This window comes from Phyllostomus discolor, chromosome 10 (assembly GCF_004126475.2).
Source record: "Phyllostomus discolor isolate MPI-MPIP mPhyDis1 chromosome 10, mPhyDis1.pri.v3, whole genome shotgun sequence".
Lineage (NCBI taxonomy): Eukaryota > Metazoa > Chordata > Mammalia > Chiroptera > Phyllostomidae > Phyllostomus > Phyllostomus discolor.
In genome coordinates this window covers 85,867,444-85,889,640 of record NC_040912.2, presented here as the reverse complement: position 1 = coordinate 85,889,640, position 22,197 = coordinate 85,867,444, and the positions used below count along the sequence as shown (strand labels likewise).

Here is a 22,197-nt window from a genome sequence, read left to right as displayed (position 1 = left end):
CCTCCTCTCCTGGCCCCTGTGAGCTGATTGAGACAGCCCCCCCTCTCACTTCTGGTTCCTGGATGCTCAGTGTAGTGGGATGAAGGATGTCCCCCCGAAATTCATACCCACCAACGTGACCTAATGTGGAAATCAGGTTTCTGCAGATATAAACGTTAAGGATCTCGGGATGAAGTCCCTCTGAATTTAGGGTGCGTCCTCAGTCCAATGAGTCCTGCCTTGGTAAGAAAAAGGAGGAGGGACACCTAGACACACAGACACAGGGAGAAAGTGACATGAAGACAGATGTGAGGTTGGCGTGCAGCTGCCACACACCCGGGAATGACAGGAGCCGAGAGAAATGGGAAGAAGCAAGAGACATTTCTCCCCTAGACCTCTTGAAGGGAGTGCAACCTGGCTAACACCTTGACTTTGGACTTCCGGCTCATTTCGTTTTAAACCATTAAGGCTGGGGTTCTTCGTTACAGCAGCGCCGGGGAACAGATACACTCAGGACTCAAGGGCTCGTCATGCTCTTACGGTGGGCCCCGCCCCGGAGTTTGGGAGCAGCTGCTGCAGGGCCAGCCCGTGACAATCCCGCCATCCTGGTCAGGACTTGGAGACACTTCCTGAACTGCCATCGTCAGAGGAATGTGCCAGTGTCACAGCTTACCCGTCACATGATCTACAAACGGGGCCTTCTTCAAGTATGAAGTGGGGAGACCGATCCCTGCACCCTCTAGGGTTGATGTGGGCATTCACCGGGACTGTGCCCAGCCCCAGGTCTGGAGCAGCGCAGGCCGTCCTCAGTAAACTCCCTCTTTTCTGCCCTTTCTCGGCTTTCAGACTTCCTCCTCGCCCCTAATATTCAGCCTCAGGTACCTTCCTACACATGGCCTTTCTCACCCTCCACCTGTGCCTTCTTTCCTCTACTCGCATGCCCCGCCTCCTCAGTGCAGCGAATGCAACCTGCACGTCGAGTTTACCGAGGGAGGCAACCGTCTGCCCAAGTGGGGGCACTCAGTGTGCTGCCTCTGGGGTGGCCCGGTCTCCGTCCCTTTACGTGAAGGTGCCCACTGGAAGGTGTAGGACCTTGACCCCACTGAACCCTGCCTTCTGTCCCCATTCCTCCCCCAGGGCCTGACCCCATGTGTCCTGCCTCTGGGAAGTCTTCAGGCTTCACATCTCAGTATTTTTAACTCTGTGCCTTCTTTGGGATTCTAACCTAGACACGCAGAACAGGACTAAAGCTTGTGCCAAAATCCCGAAATAAGATAAGATGTAGGTGTTACGAGACACAGATAAAACCTAAATGCGTAATAAATGGGACATGAATCTGGAATTGAGAAACCACTGGGCATTCCAACCCACAGGTGTACCCTGTCTTCTATCTCGTGCTGAGGTGGGGGTTATAGTCCCCTGGGCTCATCCTTTTTCAAGAGCCCAGAACCTATGTACAGCTATTTCTAATTATCTGATTTATGGCTCTCCTGGTCAAAATAATCTTCGTTTAATATCATTGAATCTATGGGAATTTTTGTACTTTTCCTGGTTACCTTTGTATTAATTTTTTTCTGTTTCACCTAATCACAAATGTCAATCACTGCTAAAAATGAAAGTATAAAAACCTGCTTGTACTTGCAATAAATGGAACAGAGCATCACTGTCCTCCGAGGCGTGTTGTCGTCTGTCTCCCATCGCCGACGCCTTACCCATCTTTCAGGAACCCCTGGACCCAGCTTCGGCTGGACCGCGGCACTAACTGTATGGACTGGGGCCCCAGAATGCCTGGCAACGGACCACACGGTCCACCCTCCACCAGGATGCACAGGAGGGAGCAGTACCGGTCAGAGAGGATAGTCAGTCACTCCTTGTGCCTGAGAGGCGGTGCTTTCCCCTAACGACAAGGTGCGCCTTCGAAGGGCAGAGCCCCACAGACACTCTTGACACACAACCAGGTCCAGCACAACACCTTTATTGGCTTAATCTGTTTAGATCCAGGGTTGAGGCGCTCAGTCTGCAGGGCCCCAGAGAGAAGGGACAGGCGTCTATGCAGGAAGGAGATAAAAGGCGGAGAGAGAACACCTCCTTAGGGACGCAGGCTGGGAGCATGCGCAGGTGAATCTGGGGCGAGGACTAAGAACGACTCTGGATGTGCTTTTGGAACTGGTCTCAGGAATCCTTTTTCTTGACCTGCAAAAAACAAGGACACTCTCGGGGTCCTACAGGCCACGAAGAGTAGGAGTGGGTGAGAGGGGGCTGACTCTGGCCCTGATTTGGGGTAGGGCTGTGGGACTCTCCCCATCCTCCAGTGCAGCAGTCCGGAATGATCCCCACACGCTCTGGCAGTCCCATTACAATTCCCTGGAGCTGGAAGGCTGTATCAGGGCCAAGTTCAGTCTCTGAGATCCTGTCCCGTCCTATGTATGATGTTTCACCCTCTCCCTCCACGCTGCCGGCCCACCCTGCCCCTCATACCATGGCCATCAGCACCAGGACGCTGACCAGCACTGCGTACACGGTGGCCTTCCCCAGCAGGATCTCATACACGAGGGTGGCAGACAGGACCCCTTGCTTATAGGACGCTGTTGGCAGGAGGGAGAGCACATAAGTACCTGGGAACGGGCATCTCAGCCCCGCCACCCCCACCATTCTCTGGTTCCAGAGCAAAACCACGGGAGATGGAGAGCGAGAAGCAGAGGGTCACTTACCTGAGGTGACACCACACTCTGAAAGAAGAAAGGGGAGGGAAATGGGTGAGCAGGGGACACACCAGGTCAGCCTTGCAGTCAGTGTGATTTGAGGACCAGACCAGAGGAGCCCAGCACTGTCTGCCTTCCTTTGTGCCCATGAGGCCATGCTGTCCTTGACACGCACGGGGCGCATGTGGCAGCTCTGACACATGCCACACACATGCTAAGCCACCCAGTCGGGCAGTGAGAGGCCTGGCAGCAAAGCAGCGCTGTGTGGGGATCTGGGGAAGAGCTCGTCTGACGGGCCTGTTCTCCTGCATGGTGGGCTTCCATGTCCCCACCCCCCGCCCCTCCTCTGGACCTGGCCTCGGCGGTTTCCACACGCCCCCTCCCCCGTCTCTCTGGTCTGCCTCGCTGCTTGCCTGGCCCTCCCAGGCCCCGCTCACCTGCTCTGCCCCAGGCCCCGGCGCTGACGTTCTGGGTGGTGGGCTTGGGACCGTCCTCCTCCTTCCAAGTGTCGTTCTTTCCCAGCCCGTAGAACTGGACTTGGCAGCTGAAGTAGTTGCGGGGGTTGCTCCAGAAGTCGGCGGAGACCCTCAGCCGGCTGCTCAGGCAGTAGTTGGAGTCATTGCGGTTGGGGTGCTCCTTGTAGGGCTGGGGGTCAGTGCTGACCCCACTCAGGACCTTCTTGCCATTCACCCACCAGCTCAGCTCCACGTGGTCGGGGTAGAAGCCTGTGGCCAGGCACACGAGTGTGGCCTTCTGGGTGCGGGCAATCTCTGCTTCCGATGGTTCGAACACGGTGACCCTGGGTGGCTGCACCTTCTTCAGGTCATCTGGGAGGGGGGAGGGGCGGGCACCAGGGTCAGTGTGGGAGCTGACTGGGTTTGGTAGAGGCTGTGTGTGTGTGTGTGTGTGTGTGTGTGCGCGCACGCACTGAGAAGGAGGTCATTGTAAAACAAACTCTGCGGTAGGTCCTGTGTGTTTGGGCATCACTCTCCGCTGTCTGTCCTTCTCCCTAAGGCGGCATTATGAATGCCGCTGCCTACCCTTCCGGGGATGCTATTTCATTTCTTCACCATCAGTAGAAGCTACCTGTTGACTTCTCACTATTGCAGTAGTTACTGAAATGGAGCACTGGACTGGACTCCGAAGAACGGGATCCAAATCGCAGAGCTGGCCCTGCCCACCTGTGTGACTTCAGGACCTTGATTTCTCTGCAGCAGTTTTCCTGCTCTGTAGGGAAGCTCGGAACATTGATGGGGCAGAGTGGGAGTGGAGACCCAATGGTGTAAGGATTCCGAAACCCCCCGCCCACAGTGGGTTATCTGTATCTGAATCTAAGCTGAGGAGGAAAGGGGAGCTGGGGACAAGGGGTATATTTGGGGGCTGGGGTTGTCTTCAGATGACAGTGTGCAAATGGCACAGTTTTGTGCACTCAGGTGAGGGCACCCTTTTGTGTGGCGTGCTCATGACCTTGGTGAGGTTCATGGAGCCACCCCAGCCATGCCTTCCCTGCCACGCCCCCTCACAGTGTTCCTCAGCTCAGACAGAGCACAGTCTCCCCTGGTGTCACACTCAGGCATCGCCAACCTTCTCCGCCCCTTTGTTTCCCAAGCCTGTGTCTTTCCCACCAGCAAGCTTCCTGCGTCAGCATCTGAGGACATTACAGCAACATATTGCTGCTCCCAGCTGTCACGATACCATGTGTGTGTCCCGAGCCTGTCTACAGGGTCTCCGGGGCCACAGGTGAGGGGCATTCCCGTGGACCTGTGCAGCCTTCTGACTGGCCGGCTCGCTTCCTCTGGGCTGCTCTCCATTCATTGTATCCTGACCTTTGCTTTCCGTGCACGTTGTTTGTTTGTTTCTAGCCATTCCGTTAAACATTAAGACACCTCATTCTTACGAGAACCTACTTCAGCCTGGAAGATGGAGAGAACGCTCTTCTGACTGATGCGTCTTATGTCTGTGGCAGTGGGGTCACATCGGCAAGGTCACACAGGGTCCCGGACTTCCCGGGGCCGCACACTTGGATTCAGGGCCTCGGGCAACCGTTTTGAAATTCTAAATAGTTTTCTAACAAGAGCCCCCCACATTTGCACCCTGAGCTGGTCCTGCATCCCTGCCTGTCAGCTCCCGGCCCTGCATGTCCGCCCCGCTCACTGCTCCTGTGTCTCCGAAGTCTTCACTGGCCGGCCCAGAGCGAACGGTCACATCCCCACTGCTGCCCGCAGCTCCGGCTCCATCCACCCTTCCGCTCGCAGCCTGGTTAACTTGCTCTCGTCTCCAAGGCCCTGCCTCTGGGATGCCCCGCCCCAGCCTTCCAGGGGCACCACACATACATCCCTCTGACCCCTCACCCCAGGGGACCCCTCATACTGAGTATGGGACCCCTCACACTCGGTCACCAGTGTAGACATTACATGTGTCCTCTGAGCCACGTGTGGCACTCCCCTCAGCATTTACCGATGCGACGGGCAGGACAAGCAGAAGCAGGGGCTTTGTGACACTTTGAGGTGCTGTCTGCACAGCCCTGCCGTGAGAGCAGGCCGGTTACCCCTCCATCTTTGTGAGTGCCTGTGGGGTGTGTCCTGGGGTGTGTGTGTGCTCTGCTTGTGAAGTGTGCAGTTTATCTTCCCGGTTCCTGACTCCCCTCTCACACCTCCCCCCCCCCCCCCAGGGCTGCACCCCATTACCCACAGGCCAAATCCTGCCCCTGCTTTGGCACTGGCCTCAACCCCCCCCCCCCCATCCCCCACTGCACAGCGACCAGGGCTGGGGAAGGGGAGCACCGAACTACAGCCAGCCACCCCTTGCTGGATGCTCTACCAGGGCCTGCCCCTGTGAGCCTCACAACGTCCCGTGGGAGGCTTTGCTGATGCTGCTGCTCAGCAGAGGGAACTGAGGGCCACACCGACACGCTTGCCCAAGGTCACAGGGATCATTGGAGAGAGTCAGGGGCTGACTGAGGCCTGAGTTTACCTGGGCCTAACCTCCAGGCCTGTCCTCCACCCTGGCTGACCACGGGAAGCCAGCATGTCCCCTGGACAACTCCAGCTGAGCCCCACTGGCTCCAGCTGAATGAATCTAACACAGTCAGTGCTTGTGTCTGGCTACCAGGGAATCCAGGGCACGCGGTTTTCCCCTCTCTGGCCTCGGCCCGCTCATCACCAGGTGGCTCGGAAGGCCCCTCCCCAGCTCTAAGAGCCGCAGACCCTCCTGACAATTTGCCTCACCTCACAGCAAAAGATCTGCATTGTAACGTGTTGGTGACCAGTGACCTTCCCGCAGCATCCAGACTGTTGGAGGTGGAATACTTAGTGTGAAGACAATGATTTCAGGCTGGGGGAGGGGGGTGCATCTGGGGGTGAGTGCGCCCCAGTGGCCGAGATTACGGTCCCCCACCACACCCAGGACCAGCCACCGGCCGGACTGGGTGCTGCACAAGCTGCCCTGGCCCCCAGGGCCCTGAGGCTTAGGAGGCACAGGGTTTTAAATAGAATTTCAAATCCATGCTTTCTAATTTCAAACACATGCTTATTTTACATGTAATAAAAGAAAAATCCTAGCGTTTCCTCAGTGACTCCTATTTCTCTGTCGTCCTGGCCTCCCTCTTCCACCGTGTTTGCCGTCCTTTCCCCTCCTCAGTTCAGGGTTCGCTCCACCTACAGCTCCCGGGACCCAGGTCTGCAGGGTGACCACCGGCCCAGCTCATCCCTGCTCTCTCCGACCCCGCCACCGCGTCCCCCCCCCGGTGCGGCGGTTAACCCCCCTCCTACTATTTCCCTGGCCCGGGTAGTCCCGACTGAATCTCTCTCTCCAATCGAGCAGCTCTCAGAGTGCTACTAAACCCCCTTCTCCACCGCTCACCGTGTCCCTAAATGCCCCAGAAAGAAAAAAAGACCCAAAGCCCCCCTTATCCTCCCGAGAAGGTCCACGTTCTCAGACCTTCAGCGCCCCACCCCCCATTCCGCCTTCGCAGAGCCGGCCCTAGGGAGGGAAACTCGCCGCGCCCCAGCCCTGGCCACCCGCCCTTCTCCGGAGGCCCCGGGGCTCGGGATGGAGGACCGGGCGGCATCGATTCTTACCTACGACCGTGAGCCTGGTGCCGGGGCCGAAGTACTGTTCATACGAGCACAGAGAGGCAGCCCCGCACGCAAACCCCTCCGCGCCACAGCCGCTTCCCTCTCCCCGGCCCCAGCCCGCCTCAGGCGCAGCGCAGGGGACCAGGTGCCCAGATGGAGAAAGACCCTGCGCCGCCGCCCCTGTCCATCCCGACCCGCCGCCGAGTCCCGCGGCCACTCACCGAGCACCGTCAGCCGGCTGCCGGCCCCGAAAGTCAGGGCTGCGCCTGTAGTGCACGGCCCCGGGGCTCCCCACCAAAACCTGGCCCGCGCCGCTCACCTAGCACCAGGAGCCGCGTGCCGGGCCCGAAGTACTGGGTCTCTCCGTCACGGCCCCGGAGCCCCACACAAAAACCCGCGTGCCTCCCGCGCGTCCCTGGCGGGCGCCTCCGCTTACCTAGCACGGTCAGCCGCGTGCCCGGGCCGAAGTATTGAGTGTTTTGGCTCACAGCACCCGCGCACAGCACAAAAACAGGCGCCGCCACCCCTGGCGCCCCGCGGCGTCCCCACTGCCCCTCCTGGTCCCCCTGGCGCCCCTGCTTACCTAGCACGGTCAGCCGAGTGCCTGGGCCGAAATACTGAGTATCTGTGTTCACAGCGCCGAGACCCAGGACAAAAACCCTGGCGCTGTCCTCTGCGGCTGCCCTGCACTCGGCCAGGTCCCCAGACACGCTGGGCGCTGCACAGCTCACCCAGCCCCCCGATTCCGGCGTCCCGCGCCCAGGAGCGGCCCTGCCTCTGAATGGGGCTGGGTAGCTGCCCCCCCTCTCTCCATCCCGTCCCGCCGAGCGCTCTGGACCCCCAGCTGCTTTCCTTACCAAGCACGGTCAGCTTGGAGCCTTTGCCGAAGTACAGCTGTCCGGTGTTTGCACAGCCCCGGGGACCCAGGCGCAAACCCCACCTTCGCGGACTTGGCCCCTCGGAGGGTCCAGCGCCCAGTGTCTGAGGGCCAGGGTTCAGGGGCTCCTCCGGGCCGAGCCGCCGCCCTCCCTCTCACCTGGAGTGGCTCTTACCTAGCACGGTGAGCCGGGTGCCTGGACCAAAGTGCTGCTCAGCGTAGGAGCACAGTGGGAAGGGGCTGCCCAGAATTCCTCCCCCTTCTCCACCTCCCTTGGCGCAGCCTGAGGGCCACCCTCCTGGTCCTTCCCCGCTTCCCTCTTCCCACCTCCAGAACTAGCGGGACTGGTAATGTGGACACCGCAGGAGGTCACCGCCAGTGTGCAAAGGGAATTAACTTGGCTTGGGGACAAGATGGGCGGCGTAGCGGTGGCGGTGAAATCTGAACGGGTGTCGGTGGGGTGGTTGCGGCTGGAGCTGGGGGGTGTTCCAGGGTAGACCCTGCCTCATGATTCGTAACACCTCTGTGGCCTCAAGTTTCTTCATTTGAAAAATGGCATAATGTCTTTCCCACAGGAATGAGTGGGCAACCCAAGTGGCTGTGAGTGTTGATGCTTAACGCACGTGCAAGCACTTTGTCAACAAAGGGCAGGTTTTAGGCGAGGTGCTGAGTGAGGATCCCACGTTGCCGCCTTGGCCCTCGGCATTCTGGGAAGGTGATTCTGGGGCAGAGACACGCAGAGCTGTTTGCAGAGTCCGGGTCCCCGCAGGCCCTCCTCAGGGACCGGCCCCAGAGACCTGTCCCCGTGCGGGAGCTGCCCTCCCGGCACGGGTTGTGGGTATTTTTCGAGGCAGAGCTTTTTGTAAAAGCATCTCCTCCACTTGAATCATCGTGGCCCCCCCCACTGTTGCCACAATGCTACACCATGATACAAAAAGTTTTCCTCCCCTCTGGGCCCCTTCCCCCAGCCACTGCACAGAGGCAGGAAGCGCAGGTGGCAGAGGGTGGTCCGACTGCGGGTGGGGTGGGGGAGCTGGGGAAAGACCAACTCAGAGCAGGGTCTACAGTGGGGAGGGGCCTGGGGAAGTGCAGTGCTTGTGGGGGTGGGGTGGAGAGGCCCCGCTCTGGAGCCAACAGCACTCTCTGAGCTCTTCTGTGTCACCGGGTCTCCCCTCTGGGACTCACCGTGCCCACCTGCACATTTATAGTCGGGCGTGGTGGGAGGAGCCAGGGGTGGGGTCCATAGAGCAGGTGACAGCAACATAGGGCAGCCACACAGGCTGCCCCGAAACCTCTATAATCCCCCCCCCCCGCTTCCTGAACAGAGTCCAAGGTCCTTAGCCTTCATTCAGTCCACAGGTATTTCATGAGCATCTACTATGTGCCGGGCCGCACACTGGTCCGTCCTGAGAGTGAGGTGCGCCAACCCGGCTTTTCAGCCTCACGTTTATGACCCCTGTCTCTGAACCTTGTGCCCAGAAGCGCCAGGCCCTCTGGCCGCCTTGTTTCGGCTTTTGTGCGTGCCCCTGGGCGTCACGACCCCTCTCCCACACTGCGCACTGAGATCAGTTCTTCCTCTGAAGAACTTCTCCAGCCTCTCAGGCTCTTCCCTGAGGATCCCGGTCAGAAATCGGAGCGCCGGCCCCTGGCTGCGTTTTAGCAGACAGCTCGCATTGCTGTTTCCAAGCACCGCTTTGTATCTCAGCTACTTCTGTTCACGAATGATCCCTTTTGGGAGCAGGGGAGCTTGGGGACTGCGACTTGGGTATCTGTATTTTCCCCCAACGTTCACAGCAAAGCATTGCGATTTATGCATTCAATGTATGCGTTCATACATGTGTGCATAGAAATGTGTGTATGCATGCACATATATGTGTGTGTGCGCACAACCCTCCAGTTGAATGCACACGTGTGTTGCTCTAGAGAAGAAAGGCTGTGGGCTGTGTTCTGGGCCCTGCAGACGGCAGGGTGAGGAGCTGTTTCAGGTGGGCTTTCCGGTGATGTCCGCTCCCCAGCTGAGTCACTTCGGGTTCACCCATTTATTCACTCATGTATACAGAGATGATTTATGGGGTTCCCACACCGAACCAGGGTCCTATGCTGCACCCCAGGGTTACCGTAAGGAAGCACAGCCTTGTGGTCAAGGAGCTGACCGTCAAATGGGGGTGTCGGACGAGGGAAGAGGTGGCTTCCACTGAGTGTGGTGTCCTGCAGGATGTGTGCAGAGGGCACTGTGGCGGCAAAACACAGGGTGCATTTCACCCAGCCCCAAGGGAGTGAGGGCCAGGAAGCTCCAGAGAAGGCCTCCCACAGGGAAGATGCTGGAGCTACGTCTTTAAGGCTGAGGAGCCCTCAGAGGACTTGGCCTTGCCAGGTAGAGGGGTGTAGGATGGCCTGGAAGCAGGTGGCTCAGGGGGTTGGGGGGTGAGAGGAAGGGGGCAAGTGTGGCAGGAGGAGGTGGAGCCCATTGGGGCTGGGGGCCTCCCACATGCTGTCCTAAGAACTTCGGACTACATTGCCACGGGGAGGGAGACAGCAAGGAGCTCTGGAAGGATTTCTAGAAATAGTGATAAGGCTGATCCTTGGCTTGAGGGAAACTATGTTCTATCCTTCCCGGCACGATCGAAGTGCATCCGTGCACCCGTTAAATCGCTGGGGAGAAATGTATAAGCAAGTCTGTCCCTCCAACTGGAAGGCACCATGTCCAAACCAGCGCACTCTCTTCTCAGCTGGGAAGCCTGGCTGGTGACAAGGGGAGATGGGCAGGGCACGCAGCCAGACGGCTGACAGGAACAGGGGCGACGTATGGGACACCACGCTTCGTTGGCCAGGGGAAATGACCCTCTGATGGGCGGACACACCTGTGTGGGTCAGCTCTTCCGCAGAGCACCTTTGTCCAGGTAGGTCCGAGGTTGCTATGGCCAACATCACCATGTACCCAGGCTGTTTGGGAGTAAGCAGCCTCCTCACGTCCTATCCCCACCTTCCACTTCTCTGCAGTGCCCAAGGGGGAGGAGCAATGCCAGCCACAGGTGGGGCTGCTGGGTACCCGAGGCGACTGCACCTTCCCTGAATGCCTCTTGTTTCTATCCTAACTGGCACCCACGAGAGTTTAGAGGTGGGCGAAAGAGCTAAGTAGACACTGCAGGCAGGATCAAGCGAAAACAGGCCATTTTTATTGGTTCAGTCCATTCAGGCCCCCCGGGGTGCCCCTGGGGTCAGGGAGATTGTGGTCATGAGCGCTCTGCTGTGCAGGTACATGGGGATGAGCTGAGAGATGAGAACGGCTCTTCAGAAGCACTGGCTGGGAATGGGAAAAGGCGAATCCACACTGGGGTGGTAGCAGGCTGGGAGTTCGTGGCTCCGCCTCTGAGCTGGCATCAGGAATCCTTTCTCTTGACCTGAAGGGGAAAAGGTTTCCGAGTTACCCAGAGCGGTGGGGACTGAGAGGAAGCAGGATGGCCCACTGACTCTCCAGTGGGTGGCCCCAACTTCCCTTTCCCTCGTGGCTCTTCCACTGACATCCCAGAGATACCGGGCGTCTGCTAAGGCGTGCAGGTAAACCCCCTGTTCCCTCTGCCCGCCTTAGATCCTGGCAGAGTCCCTGTACTCCTGGCTCAGAGTATATTGCTGTGCTTCAATGTCACCTGCAACCTGTCCACCGCACCCTGCCTCTCTTACCATGGCCATCAGCACCAGAGCGCTGACCAGCACTGCGTACACGGTGGCCTTCCCCAGCAGGATCTCATACATGAGGGTGGCAGACAGGACCCCTTGCTTATAGGACGCTGTTGGCAGGAAGGAGAGCACGTAAGTACCTGGGAATGGGCATCTCAGCCCCACCACCCCCACCATTCTCTGGTTCCAGAGCAAAACCGCGGGAGATGGAGAGCGAGAAGCAGAGGGTCACGTACCTGAGGTGACACCACACTCTGAAAGAAGAAAGGGGAGGGAAATGGGTGAGCAGGGGACACACTATGTCAGCCTTGCAGTCAGTGTGACTGGAGGCCCAGACCAGAGGAGCCCAGCACTGTCTGCCTTCCTTTGTGCCCATGAGGCCATGCTGTCCTTGACACGCACGGGGCTCATGTGGCAGCTCTGACACATACCACACACATGCTAAGCCACCCAGTCGGGCAGTGAGAGGCCTGGCAGCAAAGCAGCGCTGTGTGGGGATCTGGGGAAGAGCTCGTCTGAGGGGCCCTGTTCTCTCCTGCATGGTGGGCTTCCATGTCCCCACCCCCCCTCTCCTCTGGACCTGGCCTCGGAGGTTTCCACACGCCCCCTCCCCCGTCTCTCTGGTCTGCCTCGCTGCTTGCCTGGCCCTCCCAGGCCCCGCTCACCTGCTCTGCCCCAGGCCCCGGCGCTGACGTTCTGGGTGGTGGGCTTGGGACCGTCCTCCTCCTTCCAAGTGTCGTTCTTTCCCAGCCCGTAGAACTGGACTTGGCAGCTGAAGTAGTTGCGGGGGTTGCTCCAGAAGTCGGCGGAGACCCTCAGCCGGCTGCTCAGGCAGTAGTTGGAGTCATTGCGGTTGGGGTGCTCCTTGTAGGGCTGGGGGTCGGTGCTGACCCCACTCAGTACCTCCTTGCCATTCACCCACCAGCTCAGCTCCACGTGGTCGGGGTAGAAGCCTGTGGCCAGGCACACGAGCGTGGCCTTCTGGGTGCGGGCAATCTCTGCTTCCGATGGTTCGAACACGGTGACCCTGGGTGGCTGCACCTTCTTCAGGTCATCTGGGAGGGGGGAGGGGCGGGCACCAGGGTCAGTGTGGGAGCTGACTGGGTTTGGTAGAGGCTGTGTGTGTGTGTGTGTGTGTGTGTGTGCGCATGCACACAGAGAAGGAGGTCATTGCAAGCAAAACTCTGCAGTAGGTCCTGTGTGTTTTGGTATTTCGGTCCCATTCTTTTTCATCATTCTCTTTCAACTTTGCCACCTCCTTTTCAGTCACCCCATGTCCTCTCAGTCCCCCTAGGGGGGACTTTATGTCCTGATTTTCTTGGGTTTCTTTGCAAAGGCTCACCCTCAGGGCCTTGTTCGCATATCTATCAGAAGAGTACGTCTGTGTATTTTTCGTCCTTGTTCAAAGCCCTCTTTGGGGCACGATGTCATCTTTGAGACTTAGAAGTGGCTCCGGCAGAGTTGAATGAGCCTGGATTTTGAGGCAGAAGATTCTCACTAGCAATGTAACCCTAGGAACTACATGGCCCCTTTCTTGTTATCATTGCCCTGTTTCCTAAACTGTATGCATTTTTCAGCTCGGATGTTTGCACATATAAGCATTGGCCTTCCTTGCCTAGAAGAGACACTTTCCCCGTCACATCTGACTATATTGTTTCTCTAAACTGTACCCAACCCCCCTTTCCTCTCTCCCTCCCTCCTTCCCCTCTGCTTCTGCCCTCCCTCCCTTCCTTTGTTTTTCTTTCTTTTCTTTCTTTCTTTTTCTTTTTTTTCGTTTCTTTTCTTTCTTTCTTCTTTCTTTTCTTTTCTTTTCTTTCTTTTCTTTTCTTTCTTTTCTTCCCTTCCCTTCCCTTCCTTTTCTTTTCTTTTCTTTTCTTTTCTTTTCTTCCCTTCCCTTCCCTTCCTTTTCTTTCTTTTCTTTTTTTCTTTTCGGTGTAACCTGCTTTGAGGAGCCAAGGTGCCTCTGGCTAGTATCTTCTCAGATGTCCACACTTCCTCCTACACTGGACACATGGGGTGTGCGGTAGCTTGCCCGGGATGACTCCCATGGGTTGAGCTGTTTCTTCCTTCCACCGCTCAGCAAGCCTCCCTGCCAGGTTTGGGGACCTAGGTCATACCCAAGCTTTGCTGTCTTAAAAGCAATAAGAGCTTGGTCACTGGACAGGAGGAAATCCCAAAGTCCCAATGTCCTTTCATCAGCGGGTCCATATTACATGCCCCTGGGCTGTTTCTAGCCTGGCAGATGGGAGAGGAAGGGGCTCTCGAGTTGTTTGGAGACACGTCCCCACTTGAAGACGCAGAGAGGTGGGAGAAACCACGTCCACCTTTCCAGCACGTTCCTTCTGGTCAGCGTTTACTGAGCCCTGGATTTGGCTCTGTTTTGACCACGGGCATGAGGTTTGGCAGGGGCGGTGTGGCCAACCCAGATAGCTCTCCTTGATCCAAATTTAGGACAAGTTTCTGACAGGGAGGTTGAGACACAGGTCTGGCAGAAGGCTGACTCTGGGGCCCAGGCAACGGTGGACAACGGGAATGAAAAGAACGGCCACCGAAGGCGAGTCCTGCAGCAAGGATTTGTGCACCAAAGCCAGCCCCTTCCCGCGTGAGGACCCCGAGCACCTGGCATCGTTATTGCCATTTTATACACGTTACTTTCTGATTGCGAGAGTCCCTTCCCCCAGAACCCAGGCATTCTGAACCCAGTGATCTGAACTTTTCAGCTTCCATCACAGTCCTGGCACGGGCCCCTGTCTGTGGACAAAGCCTGGTCCGGCCGGCCAGCCAGCCAGTCTGGGGCCTACGTGTCCCCTTCCTCCAGCCTGGTCTGCCTCTCCAGCCCAGACCCCTCTGCCCCTGCCCTGCTCCTCCGACTGCTGGCTTCCCCCTGAGCGTGGTAACAGGGTGTTAGTGTTTCACTATGGACCCCTAGCCCTGTAATCCCAGCCAGAGGTCTGAGAAAATGGGGCCTCCTACCTATTTCTCCTCTTCATACCTTGTGGGTTGCTAAGATGGCGTGGGTTTCCAGCTGTAGTGGTTTATACGGACTTATCTCCTCCAGCCCCGACCAAGCTCAGGGGCTCCAGAGACCCCCTCCCCCACAGTTCTAGGCAGGGACTTCTGCCCTGGGGGCTCAGGGTCACCCTTCATACCACCCCGGCCTCACCGGTCTGGACCCCCACTGCTCCTGAGCCCTCCAACCGCCACAGAAAGACACACAGGGGTCTCTGGAGACCAGCGGAGACACAGGGGGAGGGCGATGGAGGCCATGGCAGAGCTCTGAGCTGCAGGCAGGTGCCGGGCAGGCTGTTCACGTAGAAGACAGAGCTATTCGCCACAGGGACCGAGTTAAAACAGGAGGGGGAAAAACGGAGATCAGATAAGAAAGGGAAAGTAAATCGACACAGCCATTAAAAAAGGTGGAGAAGAGAGAAGGAATCTGGGGAACAGCAGAAAACGGAGAGAGAAGCACAGAGCCTGGAGACCCAGCAGGGAGCCCAGCCCCGAGCCGCGGCACACACACAGCAGAGCCAGGTGGGGAGGCTCCGGGCACGGTGGGGAGGGCCCCTGAGCTCTGGCAGGAAAGGGGGGCTCTGATCCCGTCCTGACACCCCACTGCCCTCCCAGAGACCCATCCCCGTGGTCCAACACAGGCACCCCGCCCAGTCTGGAGTTCGACCCCGTACCTGTCACGGTGAGCCTGGTGCCGGCCCCAAAGTTGAGGGGTGAATTATAGGAACACAGCGGTGGAGGCCTGTGGTAAAACCCAGCCGCCGTCTCCCTCCAGGAGGCAGACCTTAGCTACCTGACGGCCTCCTTTCCCCGCCTGGAGGCATGGCCCCGGGGCCAAGGGATTCCGTTAGGAGGAAGACCAAAGCATCGAACAGGGAGCGAGAGGAAAGAAGTGGCTCAGGAGGGGCATGCAGCCTGTGTAAGGAGGAGGAGGATGAACCAAGAAAGGGGTGAGGAGGCTGGGGACGCACTGCAGACTGAGTCCACCAAGCTGCACCAAAGGGGAGCAGATACAGCTCCTTGGAAGCCCCTGGGGGGACCCCTGGGAGGATCCCAGAGTGTACTCAACCCCCTTCCACCAGGCCTGGGAGGACGGCCAGTGTCCGGGTCCAAGGGACGGTGCTCTGCCGCCTCCGTCCTGTGCCTTACCTACGACAGAGAGGCGAGTCCCAGCTCCAAAGTGCTGCGCCTGGTTGTTGCACAGCACAATGGACGTGTACAAAACCCCAGAACCGGCGGGGCCACCCCTTCCAGAAGCTAGCGTCCCCCAGGGCTCCTGGGGCTCTGCCCCGCTCACCCACACGCGCTGAGCCTTTTTCCTGTGGTGTTCTCAGTCTCTGTCCCTTCTTAGGGGTCCTCCCAAGCCTCCAGCCTCATAACACACTCTCCCCGGGGAAGCCTTTTACTTACCCAAGACAGACAGCTTGGTCCCACTGCCGAAAAACAGCTTTTCATTACCCGCACAGCACGGAAGCCTCATAGAGAAACTGCCCCTGCCGCCCTCCTCTCCTCCTCCCCGAGGCCACCTGCCAGCTCTTTCCTTTTTCTCAGCTAACTTTAGCTCCAGGTGGTAGGTGGAGGCAGCAGGACAACGCTGTCCCCTGAAGTACTATGGTAAGAGGACCTATTCAGCCCCATGCACCCGGCGCCCCCGGCTTTCTCCTGTGTCTGTCCCCTTCTGTGTGAGGGACAAAAGCAGCAGGACCGTGGCGTCTCTACGTCCAGAGGCTCTCCATCTGTCACGGCCATGGTGGTGGGGCCCCCTCCGAGGAGACGGAGGAGGACAAGGAGGCCCCTTCCTAGCACACACCCCTCGCCTCCGTACGGGAGGGGAGCCCAGACGTGGCCCAGCCAGCCCCTGGCGTGACTGGAGACGGAGCCTGTCCCTTCCCGGCTGCATCCCAACAAGAATTCAGATCTTTCCGACAAAAACGTGCTTTCACCTGAGCCCCCAAGACGGTGGCTTTGTTTGGGTCCCTGGCCCAGGGACCCAGCTCCCAGCCCTCCAGCCCCAGCTCGCTTACCTACAACTGTGAGCCGGCTGCCCTGCCCAAAGTAGACGGTGTTTCCAGAACACAGCCTCCTGGGTCCATTTCAAAACCCCCCCTGGCGTGCTGGACGCAGCTGGGATCCCTGCGCCGGGGCCCTGGCCCGGTTCCGACGCCCTGCATGCCCTACCGGAACCGGCCCCGAGACCCAGGGAGGGAGACACAGTGTGGCCTCCGGGGAAATCCAGACCGAGGAAGGACAGGAGCCTCTGCCCGCGAGGAGAGACGGGCGACGTCAGAGACCGTGCACGGCCTCCTGGGCCTCGCCCTGCTCCCCTACCCCAGGCCAGCACTCGGAGGCGCAGCGCCGTCCCCTCACCTTCTCTGCCCACTGCCTTCCAGGCTCGGCTCTCAGTTCCCAGGGCAGCCCAGGTGGCCGGGCAGGTGTGCCCTCCAGGGATCCTCGTCTGAGTCCTTCGCAGACGCAGAGGTGGTGTCTGCTCAGCCGGGACCCCAGAGCCGGGTCACCCCTTCCTGCCCACATTTCCTGGGGTCGAGTCCTCCCTCCTGGACCTCCCTCTGACCCCCACCCCGCCCCACCGCCAGAGACCCCGGCCTTACCTACGACCGTCAGCCTGGTCCCTGTCCCGAAGGTATAGTCATAGTTAACACATCAGAACAGGACCACTCTGAAATGCACCCCTCGGCCCCGCCGTCCCTGCCAGGGGCCCGGAAGACCTGGAGCGTATCTTACCTACAACCGTGAGCCTGGTGCCGTCTCCGAAGAAAAGTTGGGTGTTCGCACAGTGACGTGGGGCCAGGAGGAAAACAGAGGGAGGTGTGGAGAGGGGGGCCCTGGCTGGTCTGGGGGGCTCTGGGATGAGCGCTGATGGGAGCTCCCCCCACCCATGCTTTCTAGATGTTGCACAGGGCCGATTCGGCTTTGGCTCCTGGGGCCACGGAGCGAGGCTAGGGTCCATCCAGAGGGCCCAGGGCCCCTTTCTCGGTGGTCTCTGGGGGTTTCTGAAGGGGATGTGGCCTGGAGAGGGGGGCAGGGCCCCAGAACCCAGGTTTCCTCTGTCTTCTTCCTCTATAGGATGGGTTCTCTCCCATGTCCCTTGCCAGTGACCTTGTCCTGAGATGCAAGGGTCTCCATGAGTCCTTCCCCTATGACCCCACTGAGGTGTCCTTCTTACATCTGGGCTCTCTCTCTGCCTGGAAGTTTCAGTTCCCATCCAGGCCTGTCCTTACCCTTGGCCTTGAATGGGCAGTAGACAGGGGTGCACTGGAGGCATCCTGAACCGAGTCACCCTCAGGCCTGTGACCCTGGAGGCCTGCGGGGATGCGACAGGCAGAGGGGTTTTTGTAAAGGTTTCCCATAGAGATGAATCACCGTGGCCCCCTGTCCCCACAATGTTTCATCTTTGTACAAAAACGCCCCTCCCACAGCCGCCCCTCCCACTGCCACCCCTCCCACGGGCCCACCCCTCAGAGCCTGGAAGCGACTGCCAGAGCAGCTGCCCTTTGAGGGTGTCAGAGTTGGGGGGCTGTGACATCAGACCCCGCCCCGTGGGGTGAGGTGGCAGTGGCAGGGTCCCACAGGCGGGAGGGTCTCCCTCCTGATGCCACACCCTGTCTTCAGGACGTTCTTAGCTCCTTAGAGACCAGTGTCTTTCTGAGACTGCCTGCCCCAGGGGGCTGGTTTTCTCCCCACCCCGTATCCGCCCCTCTGCGGGCTGCCGTCATTGCAGTGGGGAGCCGCCCTCCCTAGAAGCGGAAGCCCCCTTCTACCCCAGGCCTGCCCCTGGGGCTGTGACATTCAGACGTCACAGCCTTCACCAAGAAAGAGACCCCGAAACACTCAGGCTCTGCCCCCTCAGGCCAACTCGGACCCTCCAGGGAGAGGTCTGGAGGAGAACGGACCGCCAGGGGCCCAGGGGCAGGGCTCCCCTGCGTGACGACCGAGGGAGAACTGAGAGCCCAGCACATTCCAGGGGGCGTGGGTGGAGGACCCGTGTCTGTCGCTGTGGGCCTCAGGTGTCGGTGGGAGGTCCAGGACGCTGGGGAAGTGGGTATGGGGAGCTGGGGACAGAAAGTCTCAGGCACAGGACTCATGTGGGCAGACGGTCATGCTTCCCTTGAAGGGAGGATGCATTTTACGTTGCTGGTCGGTATTTTAGTCTCCCTGCCTGGGGTGCCCTTGATTAACCTCCAGGTGGGTGGCCTACCTCTCCTTTCACTAAATGGCGCTTCCTTTTATCACCTTACAAACTCTCACTTAAAGTCTAGGGGAAAAAAAAGAGAGAGAGAGAAACTTGACCACCTAACGATGACAGAGTTACACGGAAAAATACACACAGAGTCCAGAGATAAATGACAATATGGGACACTTGCAGCTCTCATCGTAAGGGCCAGTATTTCCAATATATGATGAACTCCTAGAAATAAGAAAATAATCCAGCAGCCCAATGAACTGGGCAAAGAACAGGCGGTTCAGACCTAAGATCCAAACGGTGCTTAGCCACGGGAAAACACCCTTGCCGTGACAAATGCGAACTGCACTTACACGCACCTGTTGCTTTTCGTCAATTGGACCGTGCTGGATCGCGGGAGAAGGCCCCCTTGGCCGATGTGTGGTGAGGGATGCACTTTGACACCGAGTCCCCTCCTCAGCCACGGCTCTGCACCCCACAGTCAACCGAGGTCTGCAGGCAGTAACTGGAACATCGCAGAAATGTACAATTTATACATTTTAACCTGCGTGTGGTTGTGAGTCGGTTGATGAGATCTCATGCGGTCCGGCTCCGCCCTGCTCCGCCCGGCCTTGGTGCACCCGCCCCCCTTGTTGGCGTCTCCACGCTGTTGGCGCTCCGCCGACCATCAGTCACTCAGCAGGGATCTCAGCTACCAGACCAACCGCAACGGTACCACTTGTGTTCCAGCCACCCTCCTTTTACTCAGCAGTGGCCCCAAGGCACAGCAGTAGTGATGCCGGCCATTCAGACATGCCACAGGGAAGCCGTAAAAAAATGCTTCCTTTAAGTGAAGAGGTGAGTACAATACAGTGAGATATTTAGAGAGACAGGAAACACTCACATAACTTTTATTACAGTATATTTTAAAAATGGTTCTATTTTATTATTAGTTATTGTTGCCAATATCTTACTGTGCCTAATTTATAAGTTAAACTTTATCAGAGGCGTATATGTATAGGGGGGAAAAAGCAGTGTGTGTAGGATTCGATGCCATCTGTGGTTCCCACTGGAGGCCCCCCCGGAGGTCTTGGACCGTATCCCCCAAGGGGGAGAGTGGGGACCACCGTATCGATTGCTGAGAGGACTGCAAAAGGATACAATTACTGGGGGGAACAACTTGGAAATAGCTATAAAAATTACAAAACATATTTACTTTTTCAACCAGAACTCTACTGACAGGTATTTATTCCATAAACATTCCTAAATATGAATAAAAAATGTGTGTAAACGATTTGCATTATTTGTAATAGCAAAATGATTGAGAAAAACAAGGGCCCCTTGGTGGCCCCTTGGTTGTCCAGTGGTTACCGGATAAGGAAACTGGGATACATTCATAAACTGGAATGCTATTCAGTGCTGAAAAAGGAGATGTTGCCCTTGCTGTGGAAAGTTCTCTAAGATACATCGTCAACTGGAAAAAAAGCGAAACTGCAGAATAGCGTTCCTGTGTGGTACCCTCTGTGCAACAAAGGGGCAAACTCAGAATTACACTTTTGTTTGTTTGATGCTGCAGGAACTAACACTGGGACAGAAGGGACAAAGATGGAGAAAAGCGATTACCCATTAGGAATGAGGGGCGGACACAGCAGCAAAGTGGAAATAAAAGTAACAATTTTCAGGGTCACCTTGTTTTGATTCTTGAGTCCGGGCTACATTATTTATGTAAAATAAAATAACAAAAATTTAAAGAAAAAATAACAAATACTGCTTTAAGTAATACCTTGAAATCTGCTACTTAAAAATAAAACAACCTATTTGTTTAATTTCCAAAGGTATTATTTTCCCCAAGAAGATCAGTTTGCGTAAGAAGCTCTTTCATGGCCGTGAATCTGCTGAATGAGTCTCCAGTCACTTAGAAAGCTTGTGAAAAATGCATATGGCCCTGGCTGGCGTAGCTCAGTGGATTGAGCTTGGGCTGCAAACCAAAGTGTCGCAGGTTCGATTCCCAGCCAGGGTACATGCTTGGGTTGCAGGCTATAACCCCAAGCAACTGCACATTGATGTTTCTCTCTCTCTCTCTCTCTGTCTGTCTCCCTCCCTTGCCTCTCTAAAAGTGAGTAAATAAAAAATATTAAAAAAATGCATATGTCTGGGAAGTCCCAGGATCTTTTCAATGACAAATTCTAGGATTCGGTTTACTAATCGGCTTGGAAATAAACAATCATGCCCTAAATTACATAGGGTATTTCTATTTCAGTGCCAGGCCGGGGACCCGCTGCTTGTCCCAGACACAGGAGAGGACAGGTGTCAGTGTGGAGAACACCAGAGTGCTACCTGGTGGTGTCACGAGTGGGTGCAGCGACGCGTCTCTTAGAATTTAGCGGAAAAACGAAGGGGAAGGAGAGACAGTCCGTGTATTTCACTCAGGGGTAGCGACAGACCTCAGGACACTCGACCGCAAGCCCGAATCAAAGGCCATAGGTGGCAAGACCGTGTCTTTATTCCTTTTCCACGTTGAGAAACAAGTTCATCAATGTAATGACTTATTTCGCCCCTTGGGTCTACCGATAGTTGACCCTCTGAGTAAATTGCCTTTGGACCATCTAGCTGGGGACCCTCCTCCCAACTGGCCTTAAAAAAGAATAATGCCTCTCTGTCTTGGTATCGCAGCTATTTTTAGTTCTGATGGGATTGGTCCCAGCTGCGCGATTCCGTCCCACTGTCACGTGACCAGCGCGCAAGCAGTTTTTTTTTTTTTTTTTTTTAAAGGAGCTTGTTGCTGAGTGGGATCATTCATCATCTTGGACAGCAGGGGGCACCCTTTGCTCATTTTTTAAAAACCGAAGTAACTGCACATCTCCACGTGGCCACTTGAGGGGGTGAGAAGAATGCGGATGGTGTTCCTGGGGACTGGGAGCGGAAAGCCGGGCTACCTGTGTGCCTTTCTCATGGTGTGTATTGCCCTGTGGGGAGGAGATACACAAACGACATCCTTTACATGTGTGCAATTCTTGAAACCTCTGTGGCACGCGATGGCTCTCATGTTCACCTAAAATTTGTCTCCTGATTTCCTCAGAGGAACTGAGACCTGGAGGCCACATGTGTTGCCAGTCAGGCAGATGCAGAAGTGGAGCTGGAATCAGCCCCCAGGCCTCCTTTCTTAAGGTCAAGGCTCTGCTAGGTGCCCTTGCACCTGAGGCCGCTGAGGGCCCTGCCCCTCAGGGAAGCCCACCTTCTGGCCCCTACCCAGGCCCTCCACTTCTGTGTATGGGACCCTGGGCAAGCTGCCAAAGCTCTTCAAGTCCCGTCTCTGCATCTAAGAATAAGAATAATAATTATGACCGATTCCTCGTGGGGCCTGAAATAGTAAACATGCTAGTCACTAGGGTTTGCACTGAGAGGACAGCCTAGCAATCTCTCTTGCTGCACGGGTTTCACAGCTTTAGCTGGTATCAGAATGCCTGGGAGGGCTTGGCAACATGCAAGTCGCTGGGTCTCGCCCCAGAATTTCTGACTCAGTAGCTCTGGGGTGGGACCCAAGAATTTGCATTTCTCCTAGATTCCCAAGTGATTCTGGGGTTGCTGGGCCAGGGATTTCACCTTGGGAATATATATATATATATATATATATATATATATATATATACACACACACACATACATATATATATTTTCTGTCTTCCTTTGGTACAT

General features: G+C 56.9%; 2 gene segments (V, D, J or C); both read right to left on the bottom strand.

Moving 5' to 3' along the window:
• Positions 1-1,938: 1,938 nt before the first annotated feature.
• LOC114507390 lies at positions 1,939-10,568 on the bottom strand. The segment is given in 6 exon segments: positions 1,939-2,172; positions 2,458-2,564; positions 2,691-2,708; positions 3,119-3,508; positions 7,615-7,786; positions 10,353-10,568. Coding segments are annotated over 6 exon segments (924 nt in total).
• A 220-nt stretch (positions 10,569-10,788) lies between these two features.
• On the bottom strand, positions 10,789-17,304 carry LOC114507498. The segment is given in 5 exon segments: positions 10,789-11,035; positions 11,316-11,422; positions 11,549-11,566; positions 11,978-12,367; positions 17,064-17,304. Coding segments are annotated over 5 exon segments (762 nt in total).
• Between the last annotated feature and the right edge of the window lie 4,893 nt (positions 17,305-22,197).